Source organism: Podarcis pityusensis, assembly GCF_964106645.2.
Source record: "Podarcis pityusensis genome assembly, chromosome: 9".
NCBI lineage: Eukaryota > Metazoa > Chordata > Lepidosauria > Squamata > Lacertidae > Podarcis > Podarcis pityusensis.
In genome coordinates this window covers 40,026,582-40,043,197 of record NC_138034.1, presented here as the reverse complement: position 1 = coordinate 40,043,197, position 16,616 = coordinate 40,026,582, and the positions used below count along the sequence as shown (strand labels likewise).

At 42.4% G+C, this 16,616-nt stretch overlaps 1 protein-coding gene across 3 annotated transcripts in view; it reads right to left on the bottom strand.

Annotated features, from left to right (window-relative positions):
• The window catches only part of TTC29 (tetratricopeptide repeat domain 29), a 112,657-nt gene extending 100,597 nt beyond the window's left edge, over positions 1-12,060 (bottom strand). The window contains exons 1-3 of one of the 3 annotated variants that reach the window (XM_081021391.1): positions 11,979-12,060; positions 4,028-4,069; positions 814-908 (exon numbers count right to left, since the gene is read on the bottom strand). In XM_081021391.1, the coding sequence (XP_080877517.1) occupies positions 814-902 (89 nt within the window). In that variant the 5' untranslated portion in view covers positions 903-908; positions 4,028-4,069; positions 11,979-12,060. Of the gene's footprint in view, positions 1-813; positions 909-4,027; positions 4,070-6,486; positions 6,545-7,623; positions 7,643-11,978 lie in introns of those variants that run through there. The other 2 variants (XM_081021392.1, XM_081021393.1) reach the window with 2 other exon arrangements.
• Positions 12,061-16,616: the final 4,556 nt, after the last annotated feature.

Sequence of the window (16,616 nt, the reverse complement as noted above, 5' to 3'; positions counted from 1 at the left end):
GGATTTCTGTTATTTTTTGAAAATCAGGTTTAATCACAAATGTTTTGAAATATTAGCAGAGTTCTATCTAACCTATGTGAAAAAGTCAGGGCACAGCCCAGTAACGAACTGCTTCAGATAAAGCCAACTGATGGCAGTTCACAAAATCCTAGTAACATTTTGATAAGATGTAACATTTGAGCACAACTGAGACCTAATGCATTCATTACATCAAACTCAGGGAACTAAGTCAAATAATGCTTTCAATTTCGAAAAAAATTTCAAATGTAGCTTCCTGAGGGGGGAAATATAGTGAATTGGTAAGAAACTTTAGAGACTGTGGGTGGTATCCAGTGCTGTCCCCTCTGCTGATGGATGGCATCTGTCAACCTAAAGCAGAGGAAGACTGGTTTGGGTGATTTCCTCTCTCCTCCAGGCCCCTGTGCCTTCACCTATCCCCCCCAACAGGCTCTTTTTTATACCTAGACCACCTGCCCATTTTCTTACAAAAACAGCTACTATTGAGAATCCACAAATATTAAAAATGCCTCTCCATTTTAATTTCAGCTCCACTATTTTGTACTTCTATCACAAAGCACACAGTTTATTGTGACTTGGTCATCAGCAGAAAGGGGAGGGAGACGTCAAGTTTTAAAACACTCTAATTACACATTAGTTGACTGCATACAGTCCCTCTCAGAATCAATTAGTGCACAGGTCTGACTCTTCTTCATAGCTGGCCTGTATCTCAATGTGCTCCTTTAGTACTTTAGCTTTAAAGAGTGGTACACTCAACTGAGAAATAATAAACAAACAAATACAAGAAACACACACCTTGCAAGTTCTGGTGATGGGCATCTCATCTCTTCCTTACTTGGATGCGCTTTGGGGGTTCGCACTGGCACAGGAAGGAATATATTCATCTTGAACTAAATAAATGAATACAGAATATTGTCAGAAATTCATGTCACATAGTTTTCACTTTTCTTAGGCATTCATTACAGGTGTGTTGTTCGGTGTAAACTATACTAGTCGTTCAAAGGTTCCGCAGCACTGAGATATCAGCAGAGCTTTTAGTCACTGTGAAATTGACTCATTAGATACCCATCATAATAAACAGAGACCCCTCATAGCACACACCAATTTGAAATCAACAAGAGCAGCAATGAAAAGGTGTTATCCCAAAACCATATTTTAACTAGGGATGCAAAACTTCCAAGAATAGTGGGAGCGAATAAAAGTAACAATGAAAGCACAGAGAAGTTTTTATTTTATTTTATAAAAACAGAGATTTCAAGAACATTCTAAGTATTTGTAGACTGAAATATTAGATTTGGTTCTATTCACTGGCCCAGAAACAGTGCTTGCAATAGAACGGATCTCTTATCATCATGTAGGCATGAGACAAATCTATGTTTTATAATGGAGCAGGTGGGAAATTAATACATAGAATATTGTGATCATACTGCTAGACCTCATGTTGAACAGGGAAAACAAAAACATAGCTATTTTTGTAACAGTGATAGTACAAGTTGCCTACAAGTATCTCAAGTTAGCATTTCCCAGCATTTAACTATAACATTCAGTTTCACTGTTTTGTTTCTTTTAACTGAACATTTGCAACAAATTTCCTCCTCCTGTATATTAGAATGAAACCCCAGTTTTAAATAATGACCCAACAAGTGCTTATTTTAACAGCCTTACATTTCAGTAGCTATAAGAACATTGCTTATGGAACACTAACATGTTATAATGACAACATAATGATAGTAACTTAATACCACAATTAGTCTTATATGAGCACAAGCTTTATTTCTTTTAAGCAGAACAACAACAAAAAGCCATTAGACAGAGCAGTCTAGCTTGTCATTTTGAAGTTCATAAATGCTAATAGGACTTTTTTGTCACATAGAGCACTGTGTTCTTTTCCCCACATACTCAGCTTACACTTCCCACCATTAAAGTTACAGCTGCCAGTTCCTTCATTTTGCAAGTCTATGATCTGAGAATGTTAGCAGCAGGAGCACCCTTACTCTTAAATTTGGTTTAATGTAGATATTGTAAGCCCTGCTGGCAGGCCTGAAGGCACAAACTTTTAATGGAGTCAGAAACACAGCATTGTAAAAATGGAGAGAAGGTTCTCCAGTTGTTAGAGATATGTTATTCCAAGGAAATTTAGTTTGCTTTACAAGTACGGAATAGCTGATAGTAGTTAAAAAGTAAAAATAAGTAACAGAGCCTCTGCTGTTGTTAGATCAAGACTAATGATAATCCCCAGTTCAGAACTGCACAGTCTTTTGAATGCGAACTTCTTCCATTTGGACCTTCTGAATAAATTACAAATGAAGGACAAACATACCTAGAGACTGGGTTCAGTTCATAATTAACCCAATTTTGCCCCAACACCAGCCCTTCCCACAACCAAAGCCACTCACTTCCCTTGTTTTGCTGAAACCTATCTGGGCTCAGTGATTAAAAGGGACTTTGTTAGGCCATGTAACAGCACTGTGTGTCTCAAGATTCCTGGAAAATTGCAGGTTTCACTATAATCCCAGAGTTTCTGGCAAGCGTGATGTGATTGCTGGAGTGTTCCAGGATTTAATCAAGGCAGCAGAAGCAGAAGAAACAACTGCATCAGGAACGGACTTTGGTCTTCCAAATGTCAGTGGTGACCTGTGCGAAGCTAAAATTTGCTCTCCCACCTCTCGCCTTCCATTCTGCTTAATTCACTACATCATAGTTGCGATGCCCTGTGGCTGTCTAGGTTTGGTGCCCAGTGTGGCGGAACCAGTTGCACTGCCCTAAAACCACCTCTAATTGCATGCTACCACCCAGAAAGATTTGGAAAAAGTGAAAGAGGCAGCAGGGAATGGCAATCATTATTGCCTCATTTGTGTTCCTAGTTATATCACCAAGTGTGTGATTAGACCTAAAACGTAAATGGGCTGGTCTGAATTGAGCCCATTCCAAAGTACGTGAAAGAAAGCTTGCCCATTACTAATCAAGACACAGAATAATGTATATAAATCAGGTCTTTCTCTTAGGGAAAACACCATTTGACAGGATAATTGCCATGAGAATGTGCAAACAAAGTAAATAAAAAACTTCTTAGGGGATGTATTCAGGTTCAGCTTAAAATGCAGATTGACAGGCCAGCAGCAGGTGAAGAAGAGTGACAGTACATTGTCACTGAAAAGTCGAACAGTGCTTAATGAAGCCAAATAAGATCTCATTTACTTATTTAAGAGATTTATATGCTGCCATTCAGGCTTACAAAGGCAGCTTACAAAACAAACTGAATAATAGATGTTGACAGCTTTTCATCTGTTTTACTGTTAATTTTTACTGATAATTTTAATATTTCTTGTAAACCACTTAGAGATTTTATTATAATCAAAAGATGTATACATCTTCTTAAAGAAAAAAACATATAAAATACACAAAGTTGTAATATGAGGAAGTATTACCCAGAATACCACCATTTTACTGCAAAATAAAAATAACAGCAATTTATTTCTACACATTAGTGAGTCTGTGAATACTATGACCAACAAGTACACAATGCCATCTTTAGATGTATCAGTGGTTCGTGTATTTTCATCAATGACATCAGAAGCAAGGCTATGGGGTAGTTACCACACGGTGTTCACTTTAATACACTCCATATGGCAACATATACTGAAACATTTGTGTCTATCAGCTCACCATGTTTTTCTACTCATGGCACTGCGAATGTCAAAACCGGAAGTTTGCCATGACTTATGAACGCTTCCCCATCCACCTAATAAGCGACTGCATATGAGCAGTCTGCCACATAACCAAGAGCCATGGGCATAGCCAGGATTTTTGTTGGGGGGGGAGAGAGAGAACCTCAGTAAACTATGTATTTTTATTGATTTTTATTGATTGGGTGGGTAGCTGCCCCTCCTTGCCCCCCTGGCTACGCCCATGCCAAGAGTTGCTACTTGAGTGTCATAAACATCTCAGAAATCAGAACAGAGATTATTCAAACTGTATGAATAATAAACCAAAGATGATAAACTCTTACAGCTTAATGATGGGCAGTACTGTGCTTGTTCTTTTAGGATACCTAAAAAAGAAAGAAATGCACTTTAAACACATATCGGACAAAGAAATTGATAAATTGTTAAGCGTTGGCAAAGTGTCCCTCCTGGTAGGCACCACAGGGGTGGGGATTATACACTGCAAGGCTACCAGGGGACTGCAATGTGTCTTTGCATATTCTGTGCATACGCTACACTCCCTGCCACAATCGCTGTCATTGAGAGCTAAGAGCAGGTTTGCCCTCACTAGAAGCACACTCAAGTGCAGCACTTTATCTGACCCCACAGGATTGGATGGGAATTGAATATTCAGTATGTCAGGAAAAGTAAAGGAGTACACCACAGGACCAGGAGCTAAACTACTCAAACCTCTTCTGCCCCTAGCATTTGTGAATCAAATTGCATCTGGGTTGTTTCTTGGTCACATGAATAGTGTGACAGTTCTTGGGAACTAGTTTAGACAGATAAGTAGATAGACAGATACCGTAAGACTCTAATCCTGTACACAGGTGACATGTGAGTAAACCCACTGATTTCAATGGGACTGACTACTGATTAGATGTGTAATAACATTTGCAGCATAATCATGTGCACATTTCCTAAATGCTTGTGATGTAATAAATTGGTTAAAGCTTTTTTGGTGTATGCTGCAAACCCGGACAACTGTTTCTGCTGCATTTGGATCGAGTCACCCAACTTCCATAAACTATGCTAATTTTAAAATGAGTGGCAAATTCCGGAAAGAACTGCCAAATGGTCAGAATGTTAAAATTATTTCTGAAAAATAACCGCCTGATTTATATATTCCTGAAAAATAACCATCTTATCTATTCACAGTCTCAATAAATAAATCTTCCTACAAGACAATGAAACATATCTTATCCAAAAAAAAAAAAAAAGCTGGCGAACTTCCTTCTTGTGGGTAGCCAATACACATTACCACATACAGTGTTGCTTTTGTCACCCAAATTGTTACAAAAGAAGCACATTTTCCATCTTAATTCCAACAGAAGAGTTGCAGGGATTAGCAGGACAGAATGGCTATTGATTGATTGATTAAATTTCAGTGCTGTCCTTCATCCAAGGCAGTTTACAATATAAAAATACAAAAATACAGAGCACAGCAACACACACACACACACGCACACAGAGTTTAAAAAGACATAGATTGTTTAATTAGCCAAAGTCCTAATTTAATCACCAAATCATTCTTCTGTGCCTTCAGCCAGCTTTTTGTCCCCACACTAGCTCTGCAACAAAGTTAGCCACCCCCAACAAGGGGAAGGAAAAAGTCTATGAGGGTATTTGCAGTGGATTATAAATGGGTATGGGAGAAGATAAACACCCCACCCCGCTGCCAACCCTCTCCCAGCCCTGCTATCTTGGCAAATGTGGGGCTAGGATTGTAACTGTGTTAGCATAACATCTAGTTTGGCCCCGTCTGTTGCTGAAGGCCTTTTCAAATGCACCTGCAGCAAACTCACAAAAACTGATGCTTGAGCTATAATTGCACTACCCCAATCCAGTTCTAGAATAGCTACAAGCAGTGGCTTATATAATAGATGGGACGGGGATAGTGTGTAACAGCAAGCAAAAAATACGTGCAGGGAAATGTTAATACAATCATCTTGAAAGAAAAATAGTCCAAGAGTTCACTATGAAATGCAGAAAACCTACACCTCACCAAGTAACAAACTGTATCTACTTAAAGTTATTGTGTAAAAAGCTGAGGATCTACATACACATATCTTGCCATAATGTTACATTCTGAAGCAGGGAGAATCCCTCTAGAACTGTAAAGTTAGCAACAGAATGTCATTTTAACAAAGGACTAGCCATTTTAAAAAACCCTTCTTTGAGAGGTTTGGGGGTGAATTGTCCAAACTGGCCTAATTAGAGAGGAATTCCTACATCAAAAGCAATTTCACAGTGTTCTTAATCAGCTAGAGATATTACACTATTGCTCTTGAAAGGATTAGTGCTAAAGTGCAGGGCATGCCACCCAAAAGAAGCAGTTTCAAAGGGACAGTTCTTGCTTTCTGTGATGATTTTGATTGCCTGGGATCCTTTCTGTTCCCTACACTTGGAAAGGTTCAAGACAAGCCTTTTCGTGATTGGCAAAGGGTTGACAAGACTGTGTTCCTAAAATCTCTTATTGACATTTATAATTTCCCTTTGCTGCTATTCAGTAAAACCTTAAATACTATCTATATCCTCCCACAAAAGTACATCCCCACCCAGTCTTTGTGTAACATTAGTATATCCTAACTTAAAATATGGAAGTAACTTATAATTATGCCTAAATCCATCACAGAGCTAGGCATGCTCAAGCATATTGATTTCAGTTTGCATAAGTCAGTTTAACTGTTGGCTGTGGGCTTGTACGCTTATTTTGGCCCTTAAATAAATATTGAATTAGAAGTTTCCCTGCCTATTGACTTACTTAAGGCAAATCCTTTTTAATGAACCACATTTCAAATCGCTTCAGACTACTGTGGCAGCAAAACAACCACTCCACCTCTAACCAGCATGATGAATACAGAAATGCAGCCTTGGAGGGAGTTCTGAAATATTGCATTCGCTTGCTTTTAAAAAGACTGGACAGCTACACGAATCTGACGAGGGTCTTGCTGTTCAGTTAGCGAGAGAAACTGCGTTTCCACTGCGTCCTCCCCACCAAAGGTTTCTCGCAGGGCGTCCGAGATCTTGCGCTGCTGTGTTGTACATTTTAGAGGGTCAACACCTATTAAAGTGATGCATGACTGACAACTGCAAAATGATTCTTCCGGAGCTAAAATGTGCCCGATTACATTTATATATATATATTCTCGCTGCGCTTCCGCGCGCCAGCAGTTTAAGCTCTGGAGCGTCTGAAAGCACCTTTTGCTTTCCAGCTTTGCGCTGGTTCCCAAATCCCAAGGATGCAACTAATCGTTATCAGGGATCAGGAGCGATTCATTTGGACACCGGACGGCACAGCAGAGTCTCTGCACACACAGCCTGCAATACGGGGGGGGGGGGGAGACCCCATTGATCTCGGATTTTCGTCGCCCCCCCCCCCCTCGCCATCTTCCCCACTATTCCCCTTTGCCCATCACCTCCAACTTCGGCCCACTCGCCTCAACCCGGAACTGAAGGAGAAAGGAGAAACGTGGGCTGACTCTACACTATAGGATCCAGACACAAAAGCGCGCAACTCCCCCCCCCCCCAAGAAAAAGCCCCACACAGGTGGGGAAAGGGCGAGGCGCCTCTCTGCGCGGGCGCGTTCAGCCCAGTTCTATGCACGTGTGAAAGAAGCACCCAGTAGCCGGGCACACGCAGAGAGGACAGCCCCTCTCCCTGCCCTCCGCTGGATGCGAGAGGGAGGGCACAGCACCTGCAGCTAGAGCCAGGCTATACAAAGGCTGGGGGCGAGTGGAGACGGCGCCCTCTCCACCACCAGCGCAACCTGTTGCTTTTCCTTTTCTTTTTCTTTCCATATCTCTCTCTCCCTCCCCCCGCCTGCCTCCCAGCATGAATAACGGCGTTCAACCCCACCCCCTCCCGGGAAGGGAAAGTGAAGACCGGGTCTACCCCCACCTCTGCACAGCTTACTTGTAAGGCCTTACGGACTCGGGCAGGGAAAGACGCCTAGCCGTCACCATGGCAACGGGGCGGCGCCAGGGAAAGTGTTCCGCCCCCGCCTCCCAGGCGCGCCCTCGCGCCCTCGGCCTGGCTTGGGGGAAGAGGAAGGATCCGGCTTCCTGCTATAGTGGCCGGCTGACGTCTTGCGATGGCTCCCTTCGCTGCTCTTTCATTCATTCATTTGAAAAACTGGCTTTAATTGAAAGATTTCCTTGCGCTACAAAACAAACAAATAAACGGGGGAAAGTGCATCTTTCGTCTCCACTTTCGATTCATGGAGACTTTTTCATGGAGAGTGGCTGGGGAAACCCAGCCAGATGGGCAGGGTATAAAACAACAACAACAACAACAACAACTATTATTCACAGTTCACCCTTTGCTATTTTGTCGGTCGCTGCAAGAGTCGAAATAGCTGCCAGTCTGTTATGGGCGTGTGAGTGAAAAATCTTGTTGGATTACTTTTTTCAGTATCCCAACCCAGGTGCTGGAAGGTACTGCCGGTTACATTTTCTTGGTAAACAGGCAACTTCGGCCTGCAGCTAGATGACGCCTTTCACACATGGTGTGCAGGGCTGAATTTGGAGCACATGCAGGATTTCACAAAGAGATTGTGTGTTAGGCACAACGGGAGGTGGTGGCAGAGGCGGAGTCAGCCTGGCAGTGGCTGCAGGAGGTGGCAGAAGTGGAAGTGGCTTGGCAGGTCTTGCTGCTGTGGTGGGAGGCAGTGGCAGAAGCAATGGTCTGCCAGGCCTGGGCAGTGGCGTAACGTGGGTTGTCAGCATCCGGGGCAAGGCAAGTAATTTGCGCCCCCTAACCCGTGGATTTGCGCCCCCTAACCCTAACCCCCAGATGTTGCGCCCGGCCCCCCCTGCACCCCCCACGCTACGCCACTGGGCCTGGGAGGCTTCGCTGAGGTGGCAGGAGGTATGGACAGAAGTGGCGTTGGCCTGCCAGGCCGCACCTGTTTATGCCACTGCCCCCTACTGCTGTGATGAGGACTGGCAGACCGCCAACGCTTTTGCCGCTGCCACTTCCTGGCACAGAAGTGAGGCCTTCCAGGCTGCTGCTTCTGCCGCTGCTTTCTGCCACCTCCTCCCACCGCTGTGGCAAGGCCTGGCAGGCCACCGCCACTTCTGCCACTGCCCAGCTCAAATATTATGAAACAATTATCACAATATGAACTTCAAACTGGTTTGGGGCGATATATTGATATATTGCCCAGCCCTATTCAAGAAGCAAACTTCTGGCACCAGCTTCCAGAAGTACATCAACGTTGGTGGCTCAGCGGGCCTGCCAGCAGCCTGGCACTCCTGCCATTGGGAGTGAGGCAAGCCTGTGAGGTTAGCAGCAGCAGCGCCCTGGCAGGCCTTACGCTGGTGGTGACACATATGAGAAAGTAAGTCTCACTGAGCTCCACAGGATTTTCTTTTGAGTAAATATGCTTCAGATTCAGCTGCCCATGTGAAAGAATCATAGGTTGTGTGGTATGAGCTGTCTGTTTTTATTTCATAAAAGAACTCTAGAAATCTTTTAACATATAACTTCCTTTCTTGTCTAGAAATAATGTTAATATGATATTACAATCATGGGTATCTTTCAGTTTATCATATCAGTCTAGTTCCCAAGCAATCTTTCTCCCTTGCAAATTTCAGAATGTGTTTTGTAGCTGCAAAAGGCTGGTGTTTTGACTGACATGGAGAGCTGTTGCTCTGTGCCCACATGGGCAGGTTTAGGAAAACAGCATTGACTGCAGCCTTCTCCTTTTTGCACAGTTGTGTGTATGCCAAGGTTCTAGGTTTCTCACTGGCCTCTTAAATGGCCACTGAAGAACCAAGCATTTGTCCCAACTCTTTCCTCAACATGTTTTCCCCCTCTCTGACATTTCTGTCTCACCTCACTCCGCTACATATCCCTAGAACAGGCACCCCCAAACTCAGCCCTCCAGATGTTTTGGGACTATAATTCCCATCATCCCTGACCACTAGTCCTGTTAGCTAGGGATGATGGGAGTTGTAGTCCCAAAACATCTGGAGGGCTGAGTTTGGGGATGCCTGCCCTAGGAGCATGCTAACTTTACAAACCCCTATATAACAATGTTTAATCTCCTATTATTTCCTTAAAAGTTATGAAGATAGAGATTTCAATAAAACACTCCCCCCCTGACTAAACATGCTGGTTTTCTTTTGACTGATTACCAAGACAGCCTGTTTACATTTGTATAAACAACACCCTACCTACTAAAGTAATCTGTCTCTTCTTTCTAAGATAGACATAGTTTCTATAGAACCATGATCGGAATTGTCTCTGTGTCATGTGTTTCTTTTGTTTAACTCTGTTTGAGAAACGTGATGGAGACAGTGGGTGCCAATGAAGATCAAACAGACTTTCTATAAAGAAATCACTAAAGGAATCTCCAGTCTTGCTTTTCATTAATATGGGTTAGCATCATGTTTCTTGTCATTAGTGGCTAAAAAGCCAAAACTTTTATTTTATTTAGTCTTTCTATAGAAAGGATGGGGTAACCTGTGGTCCTCCTGAAGATGTTGGACTACATCTGTCTCCATCTCTAACCATTGACAGTGCCAGCTGTGTCTGATGGGAGTTGGAGTCCATCAACAGCTGGAAGGCCATCCCCTGTTGTCCTAAAACATATTTACCAGAGCGTAAGCTCCTCTAAACATATTTAAGGCTTGGTGTTAGCTGTGCCATGTATAAAGATAAATCAAGTACTTACTGGCAAATGGTCCCTACCAGAGAGTAAGCCCAATTTCATTCACTGAGACATAAGGTAAAAAAGGTAAAGGACCCCTGGACGCTTAAGTCCTGTCAAAGGTGACTATGGGGTGCAGCGCTCATCTCGCTTTTCAGGCTGAGGGAGCTGGTGTTTGTCTACAGACAGCTATCTGGGTCATGTGGCCAACATGACTAAACTGCTTCTGGCACAACGGAACACAGTGACGGAAGCCAGAGTGCACAGAAATGCCATTTACCTTCCTACCACAGCAGTACCTATTTTTCTACTTGCACTGGTGTGCTTTCAAACTGCTAGGTTGGCAGAAGCTGGGACAGAGCAACGGGATCTCACCACCGTTGCACAGATTCAAATTGCCGACCTTCCGACTGGCAAGCCCAAGAGGATCAGTGCTTTAGACTACAGTGCCACCCGCGTTCCTCACTGGGACATAGTTCTGAGTAGTCATGGTTAGGATTGTGCTGTTGGCAGTGAAAAAGTGCTCAGAGCTGGTTTATGGTTACTTAGAGGAAAAATCAATTTAAAGTAAAAAGAATCTGAATAGAAGTACTAGGTACTGTATGTTAAATTGTTTTCTCAAGCAGCCTCTTTTCATGCCATTTGAAGGTCTGGAATTCAAAACTGAAGAAAACTCTTTTATCCTGCAGATTTAATTCATGTAAAGTGTGTCTTTAGACAATGAGCAAAAGAAATATTAATATTCCAGGGTTTGCTAATAGTGGATACACAGAGAGTAAACATAACCTTTACAAAAATAGTGATCCATGAACTTACATGTTGAACTAAAATTTGTGAAACTACATAATTTTACAGTAATGGTACTAAGTTTTAAATTCACAGTTCCAGTACTAAGAATCCTTAATTCCAGAAAGATTTTAAAAATCTACTATGATGCATATCTTTACCTAACCATCACACAACATACAATAATGGGGTTTTAAAGATGGGTGGTTCCATGGAAAGGGAAATTGATCTACAGATTAGGATGCTAGTGGTAGGTATTATTAGATGGATAAATCAATAACATTATATGCAAAAGCCACAGGAGTAATTCCATTGCCAATGCTCTTTATTTGGCTCGAGGATTGGATTTGTGTAGACAACTCACTGAGCAAATTGAAATTTGCCTAGTTCTGTACATTTATAATGATCCAAAAAAGATGTGTGATATTTAGTTAGAACTGCCTCCTCCATTCCTTAAGTTTTATGTTCTTAATATGTCTTTAAGGTTTTTAAATATTATATTCATCTTTTGATGAAGCAGTTACATTTTTTAAAATATAAGATAAATAATATCTTTTTATTTTGAAAGACAATTCCTTTGTAATGGAGGGTTTTAAGGTGTGGGATGGGATAATATATTCAGCAGAGAGAGTATATTGTTCTGCCAGTAAAGAAGAGAATACTTGCTTGAAGCAGTTTATCAGAACAGAATTCATCCTATGCAGATAGATTTTGAGGAATAAAATGGTCAAAAGATATATGGAAATTGGAGGAATACATTTCACATGCTAGTTACTGTCTTAAACTCCACATCTGCATACACATATGAACTCACATTAGTATTGTTATGGATTTGTGGGTATCCAAATTCCCCTGGGTGTCTGGGTGCCCTGCCTCCCTATAGATTCCTGTGGACTAAGCTTCTTTTCCAGACCAGGGCATCGCCTGGGGGGAAGCTGTTAAGGAGTACAAAGGTGCTGATGACCAGTCATGAACACATCAAAGGAAGATTATTGAGTCTGGGAAAAACAAGGGTTGCCTGGGTTACAGTGGGCCTTGAAAAAAAGTGGTTGCTTTGCAATAGGCTTGGCAAACGGAAGTTGCCTGGGTGACAGTGGGTGAAGCTATAAGCGGAAGAGGAGGAAGTTATAAGCGGAAGAGGAGGAGTTGTTTCTGCAACTGGTGCTGGGAAGAAGCAGGAAATGGGCAGGCAGCCACACGGCGCTGAAGAAGAAGCAGCCATCTCTACAGGGTGCAGGCAGCATGGCTGATTCATCTGCTTGTGGATTCGAGCTGGTTGCTCTTAGCAGGGCGACAAAGGACTCTCTTGTGATGTGAATGCTGGGAACTCTCTCCATCTAGGTGCAGGTTGTAAATATGTGTAATTAAACCGTATTTCATATAAACACGGCAGTCTCTGCTGTGCCTAATTCTCCAGAAGGAAACACAATTCTGGGTCAGTGCCCAGAACCCCCTGGAATCTTCTTACTGCTTGGCAGAGATTGGGAGTTGCATGTAGCAGTATTAAAATATTGCAATCTAAATGCTAAACTTACTGCTTATGTTCTTTTCAGCTATAGGTTATCAGCAAAAGATTTGTTTTTAAACACTGGTAGTTTGCACATATATTGGCCACAACACGGCTGGATTGAATTATGACGGGAATGCTGCATAAACACCTTTTTGTAAACTGAGGTCAGTCAATCAGTTTATTATTATGGTCATAGACCAGCAGTTGTTTGAGGTCTTGTATTATAATCAAGCGGTATATAAATCTTGTAAAATAAATAAAATGAGGAATCCAAGCATCAAAGGTTTTCTCTAGAACAGTAGCTGTTACCTTGAGTTCTTCATAGCCTCAGGCAAATGAACGTGAAGGTCTCCTTTATGAATGAGTGAAAGATAATCAAAACATAGTGTGAGATACATTTTTTTCTATGTCGTTCTTGAGGGGGTTCTTTTTGGGTTTTTTGAAGGAAAATAATAGCAACCAGGCTTCATAAGGACTGATTCAAAGAATGATTCCTTGTATCTATGTTCCACCTTGGTTAAAGATAATGAAATAAAAGTAAAAATATGGAGAAGGGCAAGTGAAGAGACAGGGAAGGAAATTCCCCTTTTGGGCAAGAAGAGATGTGGGGCTAGAATGCAGTGTGTGGTTGAGGGGATAGTCTTAGGACAGGAGTGGGGAACTTCAGGCCCAGGAGCCAAATGTGACCCTCTCTAGGTCTCTTTATCTGGCCCTACAGAACCATCCACTAACAGTGCCTCAGTCTTATCTAGATTGAGCTTCAGTTTGTTGGCTCTCATTCAGCCCATTACCAAGGCAAGACAAGGGTCCAGCACATCCACTGCCACACCTGCAGATGTAAAGGAGAAGTAGAGCTATGTGTCATCAGCATCTTTTCCAAATCCAGGGAGGGCTTATTAAGGAGTGGTTTTACCACTGCCTTCTTCAAGCAAGCAGGGACCACTCCCTCTCACAAGGAAGCATTAATCACCTCCCCGGCCCAGCCAGCTGTCCCCTCCCTGCTAGTTTTTATAAGCCAAGAGGGACAGGAGTCCAGAACAAAAGTGGTTACCAGGACTGATCCAAGCACCTTGTCCACATCTTCAAGTCTGAACAACCAAAACTCAACCAACACAGCAGGACTAGACAGTGCTCTGGACACTCATTGAGATTCATCCGCTGAATCAACACCTGCGGAGTCAGCATCCCAGTGGATGCTAGCAATCTTATCCTCAAAATGCTGCACAGATAAGTGTCAGTGAGCTATTGTCGGTTCTGCCACCTCCTTCAGTACAGACTACAAAAGGCCCCACACTATCTAGAAAAGCTCTTCCGAACAGCACAATGAGGATGCAGTGGAGGGAGCAAAGTATGCCTTGATTGAAAGCAGCATGTTGAAGATGAGGAAAAACTACATTTTTGTGCTACAAACATGTTCGTGCTTACACAATCTATGCCACCCTTTGCTCTTCACAGCCACTGTCCCAGATCTATTTCACACTCCATTTCATGCAAACTGGGAGAGAGAGACCCCCTTGGCCAGCAGCAGAACAAGTGAGCATCACCACTAGCACAGTCCCTGATTGGTGGTTCACAAACACCAAACTCTCCTCCCAACAGATGAAAATGTGAGGACAGTGCACCTCATGCAGGTAAGCAGGGGAAGGGGAAACTGGTGGGAAAGTTGTGGGTGTGTCTGCCATTTTTCTGCCCACCACTGTATTTTCCCATTGCATTTTTCTCTTCCCTTTCTGGGCTGCACATGCATTGGATTCAGCAGTCATTCCGCTGGTGTAACTGAGGAGCATCTCCAGTCTCAGGGCAATGCAAGTATAGGATTGCTGTACCTGCTTAGTCCTGGCATTTTATTTTGCTTACTCTTATGACTAGGACTCTGAGGGAAAATAGTTTCTATTTTTCTGGGCCATCAACAAATTCGTTAGTGAAATTCTAATAGAGCATTTCAACATTCCCTATAAGTGACATGAATATAAGCCTCTCTTATTAATTGTAGCTCTTATTAATGTTAGCCACGAGGCAAACATTTAATTAAACCTTGGGAGACAATAAAGTGGCACATAAATTATCCATTCAGGAGTACAAAGGTCTTTACTTTTCATTAAACATAGTTTAACCAATAATTACACATCTTAAGCTCAATTTGTATTTTAGCAGGATTGAGGACAGCATCACCCTCCATGGATTTCCTGTTGTTGTTTTTGTCAGTCATGTATTTTTTCATGCTTTTTGACTTGTATTTATTTAGTCAGTTATTCATGTTATTTCCCCAATTATCACAACTGTCAGTCAGATCGTGGATTACCACGTGACTTCAAAAAGCTTCCCTCATTTAAAAAAAGATATAGGTAAACGATTAACAAGCCCTTTCATATACTCAGAGGTAATGTAGCACAGGTGTGATATTAGATGGATGTAACCATAAAAGATTTGTCTTGATTAATTTAAACTCTTTCAGTTCTCACCTATAAATCGCAGATCTTTGATATGAGGAATATATTTCTAACTTGACTTCAGACGGACTAAAGGTAATGCACATTTGATTGCGATTTTTAACTGTGACTGCTCAGACTCCTTGAGTTGCTTAATCATTTCAAACTAAGAAAGTAAGACTAGCAAAAAATGTTGGGAGTGTGGACTGTTCCAGTTCAGTGTGCAAGTCAGTTATGCCTTCTTACAGGTTACTACACCTAGAGGTGCAGCAATAAAACTGATAGCACATTTGTAAAGCTAAGCAGGTTCTGGCATGGTTTCAAATGTGATGGGGGACTGTGAGATTCCTGCATTGCAGGGCATTGGACTAGCTCACCCTTGAGGTCCCTTCCAACTCTATGATTCCATTTCTCTGCTTACTCCAGTTTCCATTTTCCCCTCACTGCAACATACTTAATATTCCATACACACTAATCATACTTACCGTATTTTTTGCTCTATATGACTCTCTTTTTCCCTCCTAAAAAGTAAGGGAAAATGTGTGTGTGTCTTATGGAGCGAATGCAGGCTGCACAGCTATCCCAGAAGCCAGAACAGCAAGAGGGATTGCTTCTTTCACTGCGCAGCGACTCCTCTTGCTGTTCTGGCGTCTGAGATTCAGAATATTTTTTTTCTTGTTTTCCTCCTCCAAAAACTAGGTGCGTCTTGTGGTTTGGTGCATCTTATAGAGCAAAAAATACGGTAGTCCTCCGAAATAACAATACCAACACTTGTTCTTCTGCCAGACGTGCCGGTATCTGCCTTTTATTTTTCAGTAGCCCTATTTTGGCTGAATAACCATCATGACCTATGTTCAGAGATAGTACAGTGGTACCTCGGGTTACAGACGCTTCAGGTTACAGACTCTGCTAACCCAGAAATACCGGTAGTACCTCGGGTTAAGAACTTTACCTCAGGATGAGAACAGAAATTGCGGGGTGGCGGCGCAGCGGCAATAGGATGCCCCATTAGCTAAAGTGGTACCTCAGGTAAAGAACAGTTTCAGGTTAAGAACGGACCTCCAGAATGAATTAAGTTCTTAACCCGAGGTACCACTGTATACTGCTTTCGCTACTGGGAATTTTGTATCTCTCCATGTGCACAGAGAGAAGTGCTGTTTACTTCACCACAGCATCCTGTGTCTCAATGATGCCAGTAAAGTGGTCACCAACAGCCTGCAGGGATGAAATGTGGCAAAAGAGGCAGGAATTTTTCTGAGGACAGACAGGAGAATCCTATAGATGTTAGAAGCTCTCAAAGAAGGTGGAGGGAGAAGAGAATAGTGACAACCGGAAGGAAAGCCCACAAAGTTGCTATGGGAAGATTATATAGAACCTGGCAGAAGCAACAGACACTTACCTTGAAGGTTTTGCTAGGAGAGTGTGACAATAGACTTCGAAAGAAATAGGAAATAAATCAGTCTGTTAATGGGTTTGGGCCTATTCGCTCTAACTGCTGTCTCTCAGAAAGGCC